Source organism: Choristoneura fumiferana, chromosome 2 (assembly GCF_025370935.1).
Source record: "Choristoneura fumiferana chromosome 2, NRCan_CFum_1, whole genome shotgun sequence".
NCBI lineage: Eukaryota > Metazoa > Arthropoda > Insecta > Lepidoptera > Tortricidae > Choristoneura > Choristoneura fumiferana.
The window spans coordinates 7,583,833-7,599,620 of NC_133473.1; the positions used below are offsets into that span (position 1 = coordinate 7,583,833).

The 15,788-nt window shown below is 37.5% G+C and overlaps 1 protein-coding gene across 3 annotated transcripts in view; it reads left to right on the forward strand.

The window, feature by feature from the left end:
• The window catches only part of LOC141441991 (roundabout homolog 2-like), a 58,453-nt gene extending 44,927 nt beyond the window's left edge, over positions 1–13,526 (forward strand). For all 3 annotated transcript variants that reach the window (XM_074106909.1, XM_074106890.1, XM_074106899.1), the window contains 9 exons: positions 4,575–4,904; positions 4,983–5,136; positions 6,124–6,254; positions 6,411–6,683; positions 7,065–8,381; positions 8,499–8,832; positions 8,918–9,093; positions 9,728–10,074; positions 10,157–13,526. In XM_074106909.1, the coding sequence (XP_073963010.1) occupies positions 4,575–4,904; positions 4,983–5,136; positions 6,124–6,254; positions 6,411–6,683; positions 7,065–8,381; positions 8,499–8,832; positions 8,918–9,093; positions 9,728–10,074; positions 10,157–10,741 (3,647 nt within the window). In that variant the 3' untranslated portion in view covers positions 10,742–13,526. The remainder of the gene's footprint in view (positions 1–4,574; positions 4,905–4,982; positions 5,137–6,123; positions 6,255–6,410; positions 6,684–7,064; positions 8,382–8,498; positions 8,833–8,917; positions 9,094–9,727; positions 10,075–10,156) is intronic.
• Positions 13,527–15,788: the final 2,262 nt, after the last annotated feature.

Genomic DNA, 15,788 nt, shown 5'->3' on the forward strand with positions numbered 1-15,788 from the left:
TTATCTGGAAGACGTCCACTGTTAAAAAAGGGCCCACTTGCATACATGCGGCTCTCCACAACTGTCGGGGTGTCGTCCATCCACCTAATGGGAGGCCCGCCAGCGTTTCATCTTCCGGTTGGTGGTAGCCACACGAGAACTTTTCTTCCCCAACGGTCAACGCTCTTTTCTTGGAGCGATGTGGTCCGCCTATTACTACTTCAACTTGCATTATTCTTTGAGCTATGTTAGTGACTTTAGTTCTTCGGTGAATTTCCGTATTCCGAATTCTATCACGTTCTTTACTCCTACCATAGCTTTCTCCATACCCAGATGCGTGACTCTTAGCCTTTCCAAGAGGCCAAAAGTCAGATGATGTTATTACAACTATCAGAGATACATGTCACTGCAACAACAAACGAAGAGAAAGAAATGTCACAACTGCCGTTGGCACGTTTCCTCGTTCCATTAAGAAAGTCGCTACTTCAGAAACTATCGTAACAAATTCTATAAACCAAGAGTATTAGGACTTTATTGTGTTGGGTTTAAGTTGAAGATGCAGTGGATCAATTGATTTTGAATTCTGCCCCATTTTCAGGTAGGTCGGACTAGCCCTATGAAAGATGACACTGTGTCAACAATTTGTCCCTGCATTAGAAGAACGCCTTACAAGACAAACATTGTAGCTCACGAATTTCACATTAGGCTAATCCGACCATCCGTCGAGACGTAATTCTTAGCACATGTGCGAAGGAGTATTCGAGTTTTTTTGCACCGTAAAACATAAGTGCTATTTCATTGGCCATGGCATTTCATTGCCCGTTTGTTTCTTCCTGTGGGTTGTGCTGCGTTGTGTTTTTATTTTTGCTGTTTTTTTTAAGCGAAATTATTTAAATGGCGTCTGTTGCAAAAAAAATACCTCATCGAATGGGTTACAACCGTTATAATCGTTTATAGCTTATTGAGTAGAATAAAATTGTATTTTTTTGAAATATAGAAAACAAATGATTGAGAAGGTATCAAAGTCACTTTTTGTCAAAAGTTTGTACTAAAGTAATTTTCACATTGTTCTATGAGCTTGAAATTTGGTGATATAAGTAACAGTAGGTAGCAATATATTGATAAATAAGATAATTATGTTTGACATTCTGTTTTTTTTTTAAATCGGTTAAAATTAACCCACACTTCGTTCATTTTACTCAGAAGTGGGGCTCTACTAACATTGGATATAAATAATAGATACGGCCGTTTTCTGTAAAACCCTCTAGGCTCGAATCCAACTCGCACTTGGCCGTATTTTTTCTTTGTAAAATAAAGCTACGCCCAATTAAACAAAAGTCGCAACTGCGCGTAATAACGTCGTCGGCGTCGCGTTGCAAAGGGGTCCAAAAATTTAACACGTGCTCATGTCGTAATTTGAAAAATCATGATTGCCTCCTAAGGGAGCCAATCAATGCGATTAGAATTAGATATTTGCGATTGAAAAGGCTATCAAATTGCTTAGGGTGACACTGAAAATGAGCTTGCAAATGATGTTATCTTTTTTTCCCTTATCTTTGACTCACTGTAAAAAATAGACTATAAATAGATTAATTAGTAAACATTTCATTGAAATCGTGCTTATATTGAACCCGCTATATAAATATAAGTTTCATAGATCAAAGGCAATTTCAAAACTTGCATCTTCATGATATTTTAACGATGCTGACAGAGATATAAAAACCGCCGTGGTCCACGACGAAATCAAACGGAATGTCCAAATCTATTTTCCAACTCCAAGAGGCTCGCGCCATTTAACAACACTATAAACCTAAATCCTAGTGTGAGCAGAGTGCAATCAAATGTTCACCCAAAAGTTTACAGTTCACGGACTTCTGAGGGCTATCAATTTCAGACCGACAAAAAATATACAACGAGCGAAGTTCAAACGGACTTGCAGCATTCGTCAGACGCGGCCGCGTGACCGACGGCTTTAAATGCGAAACCCATGTCTCTATAACCGATTTTTTATTTATTTTTTCTTGGCGACGCGTGTCAACATGTGCCAGTAGTATAAATTAGCTGGGGGATACGACGCACCCTCGCAATCTTTTTTTTTTAACAAAGATTTTGAACAATAGAGCGTAACTACTCGCGTGCGAATCGAAAAGTTATGCCCGGCGGCAGCGATGTCAACGTGCAACACTCGGATTTGGTTCATTAATCTGCTGCTGTTATGAAGTTATTTATGCTACGGACAGCTTTATTACTTCACTGTTTGTCATAAAAGTGCATGAAAATACTGTAAATTGAAACTATCGCTTAATCATGTTGACAATAAAATGCCAAAAGTATATTTTATCCTTCGCAGAAACAAGCAGAGTTTGCCTGATATTGATAGCTCTACTTTTAAAAACAATAAAAGCCTTATTCCTGGTAGACCGTAACGTAAGGATTTCTCATCTAATGCTCAATAAACGGTTCATACACACAACTATGCCATAAAGCCTCATAGTTTTATGCGCGATAAAGCAACGTATCGAGATCGACATAAACAATATTTTATGCTCTTCGCAATCTGCGAAATCTTATTTTTATTCTCGTCTGGTTTATTTATAGAGTTTGTCTTGTCATAGCCGGTAAAAGTCTCTTTATGAGTTTGACAGTTAATTTATTGCTATAGCGTTGCCTTGTATGGTCATTTTTTGCGTCGATTCGTTTATTCTATGCATTTCAAATTCAGAGGTATGATCGTAATCTCTTTTGTGTAGTGACACTTTTTTTGGTATCATCAATTTCATTGTTGTAAACGATTTCATTCTTGATGCCAAATCTCGTTTTTTGTCTGTTTACATTTGAAGCCATTTCTGTTTCGTTTGCGTAAGGAATGGGATTGATAAAAAAATAAAAAAATAGGTGCATTTTTTGTAGAAATGGTCAAATATAGGTCAGCCTGCAGAATCCTTGTTTTTATGTATATTGCGCGATATTCCAATAACTTTCTAGCATTAAAAATCCCGCCCTAGAATTCAGGTGCATAATAAAATGAGGTCAGTCGAGATGGGCAGCTGCATTCTTAAAGTGGACCACATAAATGGCTGTCCGTGTCAGATCGAATATTTGTATGAAAACTGCAGTTTGCCAGAACGTGACTTCACGCGATTCCACGGCACTTGCACGGCTGCAGGCGTTAAATATTTGCAACTACACGTTGGAACCTTATTGCTTACTACGTGTTACGTGTACCGTTAGAATTTAGTTATTGCGTGGGATTTTGTGGTCAAAGTGATAATTAGTTTGATATTTACTCGGCTTTTAAGAACCACTAGCATAGTCTATGATTAAAAAATTAAATCGTTAACAGACAGAAAGAAGGTACATTAGGAAGAGGTTCCAATAAATACTAGCTCTATGTAGACTCTACATTTTAGAGACTATCCAAATGCTCTATTCCCTACTAATATCCCATTAATATTATAAATGCGAGTTTTAAGTCTGTTTGTTTGTTACTCCATTACGTCAAAACCGCTGAACCGATTTAGATGAAATTCGGTATACAGATAGTTTGAGTCCCGGAGAAGGACATAGGATAGTTTTATCCCGAAAAATTTCATAGTTCCCGCGGGATAGCGATAAACAATGTTCTACGCACACAGAGTTCCGGGCAACAGGCTATAGTTGTGAAATAAAATCTCTGCCTATAGCTAGGAAACGAATTACTATCTTCATAATATCTATTATTTAAGTATGTATTTACGTTATCTCGGGTCTAACGCTCAAGTAATAAAAATATGTATTATTTTCAATAGTTTTAACCATGAACATTTGCTATGTACTTGCTGCTAGTAATTCTATCCGGCTAATTTAGGAAATAATATGGAATCACAAAACCCGCATAGCCAATAAATATGGGGTTTACGTCCAAAAATTGAAAGATAGCAAATCGAATTCAGCATTAGAGATTCAATTATAGATTAGCCCTTGTACCGCACCGCATCCATGTTGGGACACGTGAATAAATAAACACAATTACTTTGTACAAAAGAGTAATCCCCATTGATTTTGTTCACAAAACAGCCTTGTCTATAAAATCGAGTCGCAGACCGTACCCGAAGGTTCATTCTGCGAAAATCGGACACCGCATCGAATTTTTTTAGCTGATCGATTTTTACGTCGCTATAATAATACTGAAGCCCAACAATAGACATACATCAATTCGAGTGTCAAAAACTAACATCTGCGCGTTTCGTAGTAAACAAAGTAAAATAGTATAGGGTCCCAAACTCAGCATCCTTGGGGGAAGCCCATGGTTTAGCAGGCATGTTTTTATAGCTCATTATTATTGTGCCCCGCTTTAGAGTAGCTGCAAATGACATACTCCACCTATTATTAAAGTAAACCGTTGCTTAGAAAGGGCTATTGTTGGGTAAATTTAAAATAAAGCTCGTATGTAGGAAATTGCAGTGGGTGGGTCCATGCGAGACCAAGCGTCGCCTTTCATTAGGCGCTCGGGTCCTGGCACGCTAGCTATATTAAACACTCAAACTTTTAAGTGTTTACATGGAAGTATTGCATAAAGGGGCCATTGAATAAACGATCCCTGCTTTGTCAAACAGGTCCAGTGAAAGGTGGGTTGAGTGACGACTATGGCAGCAGTGGAGAAGCGCCGTACATTATTGAGCAGCCCTTGGACGTGACCGTAGCTCGTCACCAGCCTGCTACTTTGAACTGCCGCGCCGGAGGTTCGCCCGCGCCTACTATAAGGTGGTACAAAGGAGGCGTGCTAGTAGTATCTGATACGCACAGGAGTTTACTGCCAGCTGGTGGTCTGTTCTTCTTAAGAGCCACACATGGCAGAGCGCACTCAGATGCTGGTGTATATTGGTGTGAAGCAACCAATGCGTATGGAACAGCAAGAAGTAGAAATGCATCTTTGCATGTCGCTGGTGAGTTTTTACATCCTTTTACTGCCATTTATCTTACACTTAATAAGTAATTGTTTACATTACGTGTGCTTGTTGCAGTTTTGCGTGAAGAGTTCAGACTAGAGCCAGTGTCCACGCAAACGGCACAAGGCGAAACTGTGATATTAGAATGCTCACCTCCACGAGGCTCCCCGGAACCCACAATTTATTGGAAAAAGAATGGTCAAACATTGCATTTTGATGGTGATTCTAGGTAACTTAAGTTTGTCTTAAACTTTGCACTGCAAAAACCAAGTTGAGCTATAAAGTAAGAGGTTTAATTAAGTAAGGCGTCTGTTTACTAATGAACAGAATAATAAACTAGCTCGCCTAAAGGTTCAACTTGGAGGAGCAAAGAAGTTTTACGATAACTGTACATAAAGTTTCCCGAGAATGGGTTCAGTAGACGCTCGATAAAGCATAATTAGGAGAGAATTTAGGGGTAGTGAGTGAGAGCTCTCACGAGCTAAGTGGGACGGCAATGCGATAGTCTTGTGAATCAGCAAACACACTCGTTTGATATTAGATACCCGAGTGCTGTATAAAATTAGTAGTACTGTTATTTTACGACGAATGAAAACAAGTCCCATAAACGTAGTTTGCTGGAAATTATGACAACTTATCATTATGCTTTTAAATAAGACTATATAGACAGTAATTTCATTAAGTACACTCTTTCCAATTAACTTGGCAATGACCATTTAATCAATTTTAAACTTCCAGTTAACATTATTTATTAAATATTTGTTGTTAAATTTTCACACTGTTACTTGTAGTTAAATCCAACATATGGCTTATTGAAAAGTTAAAATTGAATCTTCCTTAAAAGTTTTATTGCCAATTTATTCCACTTTGGTGTCTATGAATTTTTATGAGTCATAGCGTTAGGTTACATCTTGAGGGCGCACGTCGTTACGTATGGCGGAGCATAAAAATAATTAACAGTCGTGGGGAGGGTACATCAAAGTTATAAAAGAGGGGATATTTGAAGAGCTCAACAAGCAATCAAGTAAAAATCTGAATAGTTCCGACTCACCGGACCCCTTATTAAATGTTAATTTCCTATTGAATTATTCCGCCCTACATTTGAATGACTTTGTTTCATCTCTCTCGATCGAATGTAATGAAAAACATTGAACGATTTTTTGCATCCAATCTTTCCTTATATAAGTAATATTTATCGGATGTGTGTTGGCTTCAGAATGCACTTAGTAGACGGCGGCAGTCTCGTAATACAAGATGCGAGGCAAACTGACGCTGGCAGATATCAATGCATCGCGCGGAATGCGGCGGGAACGAGGGAATCAGTTGTTGCTACGCTACGAATCCACAGTGAGTATTCACCAGCGCACAATTACGTGACAATGTTCGACTGAATTTTAATTCTATTCATAATTGTACCTCGAATTTAGTCAGTAATTAGACGTCGAGATTTGAGCGGACGTCTCTTTTGTCATGTGATTCAGAGGGTTATTTCTCACTGCACAGTTAAGCCGTACTTAATAACGGGACCGGAGGATGTGGTGGCACAGACCGGCGGCAGCGTGACGTTCCAATGCCGAGTGGGTGGTGACCCCCTCCCGGACGTGCTGTGGCGAAGGACCGCCGGAGGAGGCAACATGCCACTCGGCCGCGTCAAAGTACTAGACGACAGGAGCCTTAGGCTCGATAACGTTGTTTTAGAAGACGAAGGAGAGTATAGCTGCGAGGCCGAGAATTCAGTCGGCGCTGTGAGCGCGACTGGGTACTTGACTGTATACAGTGAGTGTTATAGTTTTGTATTATATTATGATGTTGGATTTTTTTAACAATATTACGCTGTTTGTATTACGTAAGCTCACTAGAGCGAAATTATGTTGAATGTATTTAGCCCTCTTGTTCTGAGAGGAGGCCTGTGCCCAGCAGTGGGACGTATATAGGCTGGGATGGTATTTACATTTAATTTTTCTTAAAACGTTCGTTCCTCGGAACGTTAGATATTGCGAAGATTACATAAAAAAATAAGTAGCTTAATAAGAATGCACTTACAAACTTAGAATGCGTTAAAAAATTCTAAATAAACACCCTTTACAGTCAAATGTGAAATATCTAATGATTGCGATATTATTCGTTTGTCTTATTTGACATATATTTTGTTTTCAGACCCTCCTTCAACCTCACTAAAACCAAACACAGCAACCGTTGAGAGCGGTTCGGCAGCAACGTTTACATGTATGGCTTCGGGCAGACCCGACCCGACTATGTTTTGGAGCATAGAGGGAAACAGAACCATTATCCTCCCGGGAACGTCAAAAGGCAAATACTTTGCAACACCAGTCGTCGACGGTATCACTACTTTGACAATAAATGAAACGAGCAAAAACGAAAGTGGCAGCACCATAGTGTGTTCCGCGGTCAATTTTGCTGGCAGTTCGTTCATCAGAGGAAAATTGAGCGTGACGTCAGACGATGACCGCCCACCGCCAATCATAACAAACGGGCCCTCTAACCAAACGTTACCTATAAAATCGATGGCAGTTTTCCCCTGCACGGCCATCGGCACACCTGAACCAATCATTGCGTGGTATTTTGGAGGGGAAGCTTTAATACAAAACCATAGAAGGAATGTGTCTAATGACGGAACTCTAATATTAAGAGATTTGGATAAAAGCGACAGCGGTACATATACGTGTGTAGCTTCATCACATCACGGCAAATATGTATGGAGCGGGGTGCTGCTTGTAGATAGTCCAATAAATCCGAATATACATTTTTTTCGGGCAGCAGATGTGTCGTCATTGCCCGGGGCACCAACAAAGCCCCAGATACACAACGTAACGGAAAACAGTGTCACTATAACTTGGAATCAAAATAATAAAATCGGATCGTCTTCCATACTCGGATACCAAGTGGAAGTGTTTTCGAAAGAAACTCTTTCCGGTAAGAATACACCTAGGAATTCTCGGGGATGGATAGTATTGGCAAAGAAAGTACATCAAACACAATACGTAGCGAAATCTCTGGTTCCTGGTATCACTTACATGTTTATAGTTAGAGCGGAAAACTCGCATGGCTTGTCCGGACCGAGCTCAGTGTCCGATCCTGTAATAGTAGGCGAAAGCGGCAATGCCCTGTGGGACAATGGAGTGTTCTCGAATAACACTGAATACAGGAATAATATTATGACCGACAATATTGTTGAGCTCATCGAAGCTACACCTATCGATTCGAAAACGATAAAGCTAATGTGGGAAATTTTAAACTTCTACTACTTAGAGGGATTGTTTATATACTTTAAGCCCTTAGACAATATGACAACGGAGTATCAGATGAAGACTATTTTACATTCAAACGACGTATCTGGATATGAAATAACGTTTTTAAAGAAATACACGAAATACGAATTTTTCCTTATACCTTTTTATAAAAAGTTTGAAGGAAAGCCGTCCAATTCTAGGATTGCACAAACATTAGATGATGGTAAGTACCATAATTAAGTATAATGTGTATTTCGCAATGACCCAATATTTTATGAATCATTAATAATGATTGAAGACCCATTGTACCGGTAATTAAAATCAACTTATTTTTTTTTAGTACCAGAAGGCCCTCCGGCAAACATCGAGATGTTTATTTATAACACCACAACGGTTCATTTGAAATGGTCACCTCCTGAATCTCATTTACAAAACGGCCAAATTACGGGCTACAACGTTTTGGTAAATTGGCTGGATATCCCCGCAAACAAATCCATGGTGGCCATAAATACGACCGTCCACCAAGCTACGAGCCTCATAATGACTAACTTAACTTCTGGAGTCAGTTATTCTGTTCAAATAGCGGCCGAAACCGTAGTAGGGTTGGGCCCATTTAGTCAAAAGGTGTACTTGAATATTGATTCTCGCTCTATTGGATTGGATCCTTTATCAAGGTAAATAATCATTCGAATGATTACTTCCTTTCTTAATGTGTTTGTTTCAACGTGATTGTCATGCGACGTAACGTTTTTATTTTAGATATCCAGTAAACGGAGAAGTGTCTATCGTAGCCGGCGACTTTGTAATGGAAACATGGTTTTACTTTCTGATCGGAGCGATTGTTCTGTTCAAAGTAATTGTGATTGGCGGTATCATTTACATCAGAAAGCACAATATTTTTGCGAAAAAGTCATCTGCGCTTCCAAATATATATGGTACGTATCAAAGTGATTTACGACATTCATGAATATAAAGATTACATCTCGTGTGACTCCCTCTACAATTGTCCCAAGTGACGCGTATCCGTATAATAGGTATCCGACAGGCAAAGGTAACTGGAAAATAAACAGTTATTCAGCTTAACTCGAAACGCTTACATTTTTTCCGTGGAATCAGCATCAGAATTTCAAAATTAAAAACATTCCTCGGGTGTCGTAGGGGGGCGCGAGCCGCGCGTTTGTTTGATGGAGGCTTTGCCATGCGAAGGGAGGAGGGCGCTAGATTACTTTCGAGTTGAAAGGTGGCACGAGCCCTCTCGCGAGCGCAGTGGATCTCTTTCACTTTGCATTCACGTTCAGGCTACAAAGGAATGATACAAATCCGAGAAATAAAGACCCAGTAAATGTAAATGTTTTCTATTTTGTTTTCTCGAGGCGATTCGTTTGTTGACTCACCCAGTTACCTCTAAGCCAATTTACCTCTCTTTGTTGGTATTGTATCGGGCTTATGTTTTTTTTAAGCCAGCAGTGAACGAGATGATTTGCTTTCGATTGACGAGAGAAATTGAAATTTAGTAATATGATTATCTGAATGTACGCAAAGTTCCTAATTAAGTTTGCCTTATTTTAGATTCCAACGGGACGAGTCTGGTGACGCAAATGAACATAAAAGCCGCGGTTTCCTTGTCTCATCCGCTGAGCAGTTGCTATAATAAGAACACGGTAACAAAAACAGAATCATTACTGTGGATGGAGAACCAGCCTGGGCTGTGCATGACAGGTACTCAGACTAATCAGAGCAAACAGAAAGTTAATTCTGAGTATGACAAAGTGGCACAACAGTTACCTGAATATGCAGAAGTAACGTCCTCCAAAGTCACTGGCAATGAATGGAATACGAGTAAAACTGCTACATCCCCAGCTGCGTATGCTTCGGTCACGCTCGTCACTAACACAAGACAGTGCGTCAGCTCTTTGGTAAGTTAATTATTTGGTTTATTAATTGTTAGTCTTTGATTGATGTTTGTGAGAATAGATTTGAAAAATCTTTATTTTACAGGGTTGGTTCCCACCAGGAAGTAAGAACGCTGAGAATTTCGAGAGTAGATACGCACCTGAAGAAGAGCTTTACCCTGCAAGCAACGGCGGCTATTATAATAGAAACGTGTATAGCGAAAAATATTTCCAAGGCCACCCCAATGTGTTAAAGTTCTATGATCTACCCTCAATGGATAAAACACAGAAAGCTCAACTACGATACAATCAAAGTTTAGAAGATAGGAAAGGGGACAATAATCAAAAGTCTGAGGTCACGCAATCGCTTATAGGCCGAACTTATGTCAGTTCTAGGAAGAATTCTGAAACTGAAGCTACGTATAGAGCGTTTGGGGAAGACGAATCTGACGATGAGAACTATGCAGAAGATGGTGGTTATGATGAGTTACAAGCTATGCAGCCGCAAAGGCATAGACCGCAGCATCAGTATGAGAGGCCTAATTTTGACAACGATAGTACGCGGACTATGGCACGACTGACGTCCTTCCGTCACGGACAGCAAGTGATGAATGGGACTTCGCAAAGCTCACTTGCGCCGGCGCATCCGCCCCTCCCCCCGCACCCGCGAGCTGACTCTGTGACACGGTAGTATCACGCCCTGCCGGCTTTCGGCGACCTGTGCCAAACGGACGTATAGACCGACTTTATATTAAGTGTAGTGACGTCACTAAAAGAGATCGCAGTTCTTCCTAAATTTGCACAGGTGTATTGATTTTTTGGGAAGTAATATGAGATTCTGAGCGCGTGATTGTTTCCGGTTGTGTTTTTTCAAAGTTCTATGAGCCTATTAGTGAAGTAAGAACTAAATAAAAGTGTAACGAAATTGGCCTATTGAACCATTTTTACCGACTTATTTTAATGACGCATGTGCTTTACTGCATTTTTGAAGAGTTTATAATATTATTTTGAATTGGTTATTATTAAAATTACACTACACCTAGTCTTTTGTATAGTAAGTTAAATTGTAAATTTGTAAATATATATAATATGTAAGTACGCATGATTATTAGCCGAGAAATCTGATAACGCGTTAGACTTATTGTAATCAATTAATGAACGTTTATAGTTATTGTGTTATCGGAATTGATAGAATTCAATTTTATTGGTATGTCCATCTGAATATCAATAAACGAATTTGTACCCTTGATATCATTAGTTTAAGCATTGATAAAACTTAGAAACTGAATACAAAACCAACGCTTGGCAATAACTCGAAGTAAATATATTAGTGTATGTACAAAATATTTTATGTGTCTGATGTTAATACAAATTATAAACATAGACTTCTTTTCGTAGGAATTTCAAACATTGCATTATATAATAAGTATAACGTTGTATTTATTCTGAGTTTAAATTAAGATTATGCTGAGCTTGTTTTGATACCTCGTTTAGTTTTATAATTATCTTGTGCCATATGGATCTTTTCTTATTAAATTATTATGACTTAATTATAAAAGTAACATAGGAGTTGTGAAATGAAATTCAAATGAAGCTTTTAACAAAAGTGAAAATTATTATCTACGTAAAATAATGTGATATGATACTATAGCCATTTTATTTGGATACGATGAGCAACGAGAGTTTAACCAAATAAATTCCCCTTTATCGCGATAGTAGTTGTCTTAAGCTTTATATAATATAGGTCCCACTGCTGGGCACAGGTTTCTTTTCAGAATTTAAGGACATGAGGCCACGTAAACCCAGTTCAAATTAGGAACTTTACATCGCACTTACAAAACGTAAAGAGTTTGGAAAATACAAATCTAAAATCATACTCGTAAATACTTAAGTTTTGGTAAACTCATAAGTATGAGCGCAGATTTGAACTTAAGATCCTTTGTTTGTAAGGACACTATTCAAATCTATAGGCTAACACTACTAATCACGATAATATTTCAGTAAAACTATTGTTGCTGACCGTATTCTGCACAACTTGTATAACTGCATATCAACTGTATTAATTAGTCGGGTTAATTGTTAAACTAAACATGTTATGAATAAGGACGCTTACACATTAAATAGACTTAAAAAAACCGGTGTAAATTAGCACCGTGGCCTATCAACTATGACGGCTTTTATATCTAGTGCACAGCGGGTAAAGTTAGTACACTCAATTGTTTGTGTCAGCGTCCTTACGTTTATAGTGATTTTGTAAATAAATACCTATGTATAATGAAAAAATAACGCCTTTTACGAGAACCTCGATTTGGATGTATCTATTCTTCTCTGTTATCTCGATTCTAAACGTGTGGATTGTACAATACTAATGATACCTTGCTTTATTTAGTAGAATTCCAACCAGTTCTTACCCATATTTCATGTGAGATAGCGATAGTCGAATTTGGCAATAGCATGTCTTATGCTTCTCATTCCAGCACTAGCCCGACACAGAGAGGCATATAGCATATATTAAAAACAAAAAGTTTCCTGCGAACGGAAAGGTACTACCTGCTCACTTAACAATCCCGAGAAAAACTAGAAATTAGTTTGAGAATATACATATAAGGTTCCAATTTGAGAATTGCAGTAGTATACCATTTACGATTCAACATTTAAATTGTAGCGGTTAAATTTTCCTACTAAGAAAATAATTTTATGTTCCTATCTGCTGGAAGTAAACTTCATATTCAATTTATTTTACGAACCGCATTTGTTAACTAATTTCTTGTCTTGTTTATAGAACTACAACATATATTTCTAATCGAATTCCTTAGTTTTACGATCGTAATATTTTATAATGAGGTTAGGTATCTCGAATTCATTTTGAATAAAGCAGCAATAAGTTGCCATTAAGATGCTATCGTGTCTTTCTCACTGTTTAGTTGTTTATAGAAACTCGAACCAATTAAAATTTTAAGACTTCAACTAAAACTTAATTTTGCCAGAATCGAAAACAATCATAAAAACAGTTGTTTAGTATATAGAGGCTATACCTGATTTATAGTTTGATCAAATTGAACGAATCAAAAATGCATTCTCATATTATCCTAATATTACTGAAGTATGGTCATTAATAAATATTTTGATATTGTGTTATTTTCCGTTCGTAGTCTAGAATAGTGCAAGTGAAATTTAATATTTCTTTGAAATTTTCTGTGACTGTGTTATAGCTATGGAAAATATGTACGTTGAACGTTCTCTCAGTTTACTAATACCACACATTAAATAGACGTTATATAGCAAGGTGTCTAGTAAATAAGTATTAGGTAACAAACAGTAAAAGCAAACTGGATTGCACCAGTATAATATTTTTGCGCTTAAAGACCACTTTGAAAAAATAGACGTAATATCACTACAGATCCTTGATAATATGAATTTTACGTTTTGTAATAGTCTTTGGATACCTATTTTAATAAAATAAAATGAACTAATTACTATGTCTTTTACTATACCAGTATAAAAACTCAATATGTTATGAATTCCGTATTTACACCAGCCACTAAGAAACAGTGCAAAAGAGAAAAGCGCAAACAGTAAGTCATGGTAAATTGTATTTCAATTAGGGTTGAAAATTACATTAAATTTTTTGTAAAAGTCAGTAAAATCTTCAATTGATTAGGATAAAGAGTGCCACTAAAAAGAGCCGACAACATACATATTTTATATCATTCATTAAACTTTGTGCGGTTACGAAAATAACGCGTCTATTCTTTGGCTTTAAACTAGAGATAAATGAAAGAAAACTTTTAGGTCCGAACTAATTAAGCCGAAAATATATGAAATTACGATATTGTGTATTCCTAGTAGTTGTAGCCTCATGATGACTTATACTCCATTTATTTTAACATTTGAAACTTAACGGCAAAATTTGCACACGTTTTCAAATGAAACAACGAAACTATTTAAAATTGTGTTACAAATACCGCTAATAAATACACAATGTTTAGTCCATTTTTGTTCATAATACCGAGAAACGTTTGTTACAATTTGACCGTTAATTCAAACCTTAATTTAAACGGAATAGCACAAACTATACTAAAAACACAAAGGTCTAAAATTCTGGTTAGCTCAAGAGTGTCAAATTAACAATGCAGTAAACAACACTGACTTGAAAAAATAACGAGATACTTTCGACTTAAAGCCAGGTAACCTTTTATTTTTGCACATCATTGTATAATACGAGTAGCATTGGCACCGAAATTAAATTCAGACTGAAAACAAGTGAACATTGGTATTGTTAACTTTACACCACTCAATTAACGAAGTTGCAATTCAGAGAGCGAATTGCAACACACGGAAGTAGAATGGTTAGAGCATTAAATTAACTAGAGGGGCTAATGACGTGTCTATTACTAGCCAAAAATATACGGCACGTGGTCATATTTGTTATATGTATTTATGAGTTTGAATGTAAATGTGTGTGAAATTTAAACCAAGCGCTTCGTTTTATCTTTCATAATGCTAATTGATAAGGAATGGAATTCTCTTCTCTCGTCTGTATTTAAGGATAAATTTAATACTCGTACAATTTAGAACTGTTCTAGGCTAGACTGAATAGACTGTTGCTGAATCAGTGAGAGCTACATCTTCGACCTCATTTGAATTTACGATCAGGAGAGATATTGGCCCATCGCTAGTCAAGTCAATGTGGTAAAAAAAGTCTATACAATCCAAAAATGCATCTATTGCCATTTCAGTGCACTGCTGCTTCCCCCGCCGAAAGTAATATTTATTGTTCTTTAATTAGTTGAGGCCTCCATTTGTTTTAATGCTACAATGAAGTATCTGGTAGCGAGCGTGTACCATGTAGGTATATACGCATATTGGCGGCGTTAAATGCGTTCTGCAACCCGGAGTGGCGAAGGTTGATAAAGCATGCGTGTGGATTGCTTTTGTCTTGTTACCCGGGTAGAATACGGTAAAAATAATTAGTCACGTTTAATTTAATAACCCGCCTTCGGGCAGTCGGCTAAAAATAAATTTGCTCACTTGTTAATTTATTAAGGTAGGTAATCTATGTAGGTAGATAATAATAATAATATAATAATATTATTACATCCATAGAACATCTACATAGATTATCTATCTGGGTAATTTGTGTATTTATGTAGTTTACTTATGTCTACGCTTATGCAAGATTGCTTACCTTTTTGGAGTCTTTTAGTTAGTTTTCATAGTAGATTGTTCAACGAGGGACTATATAAAACAAGCCATAATGACACTAGATGTGTAGCCACCCTAGCAGAGCGAGGGTGGCTATAGTTCGAGTGTCATTATGGTTATTCAAAAATGGTTTTCCATATTTTTGTCTGTGGCATCCTTCGTATACGACTCCGGCTCATACTTGTAAAGAGCAGTTTGCACTATATCATAAAATTCAACGGATGCTTATGTTCTTATCATTAACTCAAAAGTACGTGAAAGCTTATCTCACATCAAACCCACTCCACTCTTGCATCTTTGATCGTCAGTATTCCTCACCCACTCTGAAACTAGAAAATTTCACTAACCCAATAAACGGAATATGGAATTCATTAAGCTTTTCAGAACGCAAAGCCTTTTTAGCTCCTGTCTTATTTTAGTTTCTAAGCAACTTTCCTGTACCTACATAATTATAGTTTGTACACTTTTCATAAAACGCCCACAGCTATCGCGCTGGCTGCAGCAAAAATGGCATTAAAAATAAGACCGTAAAC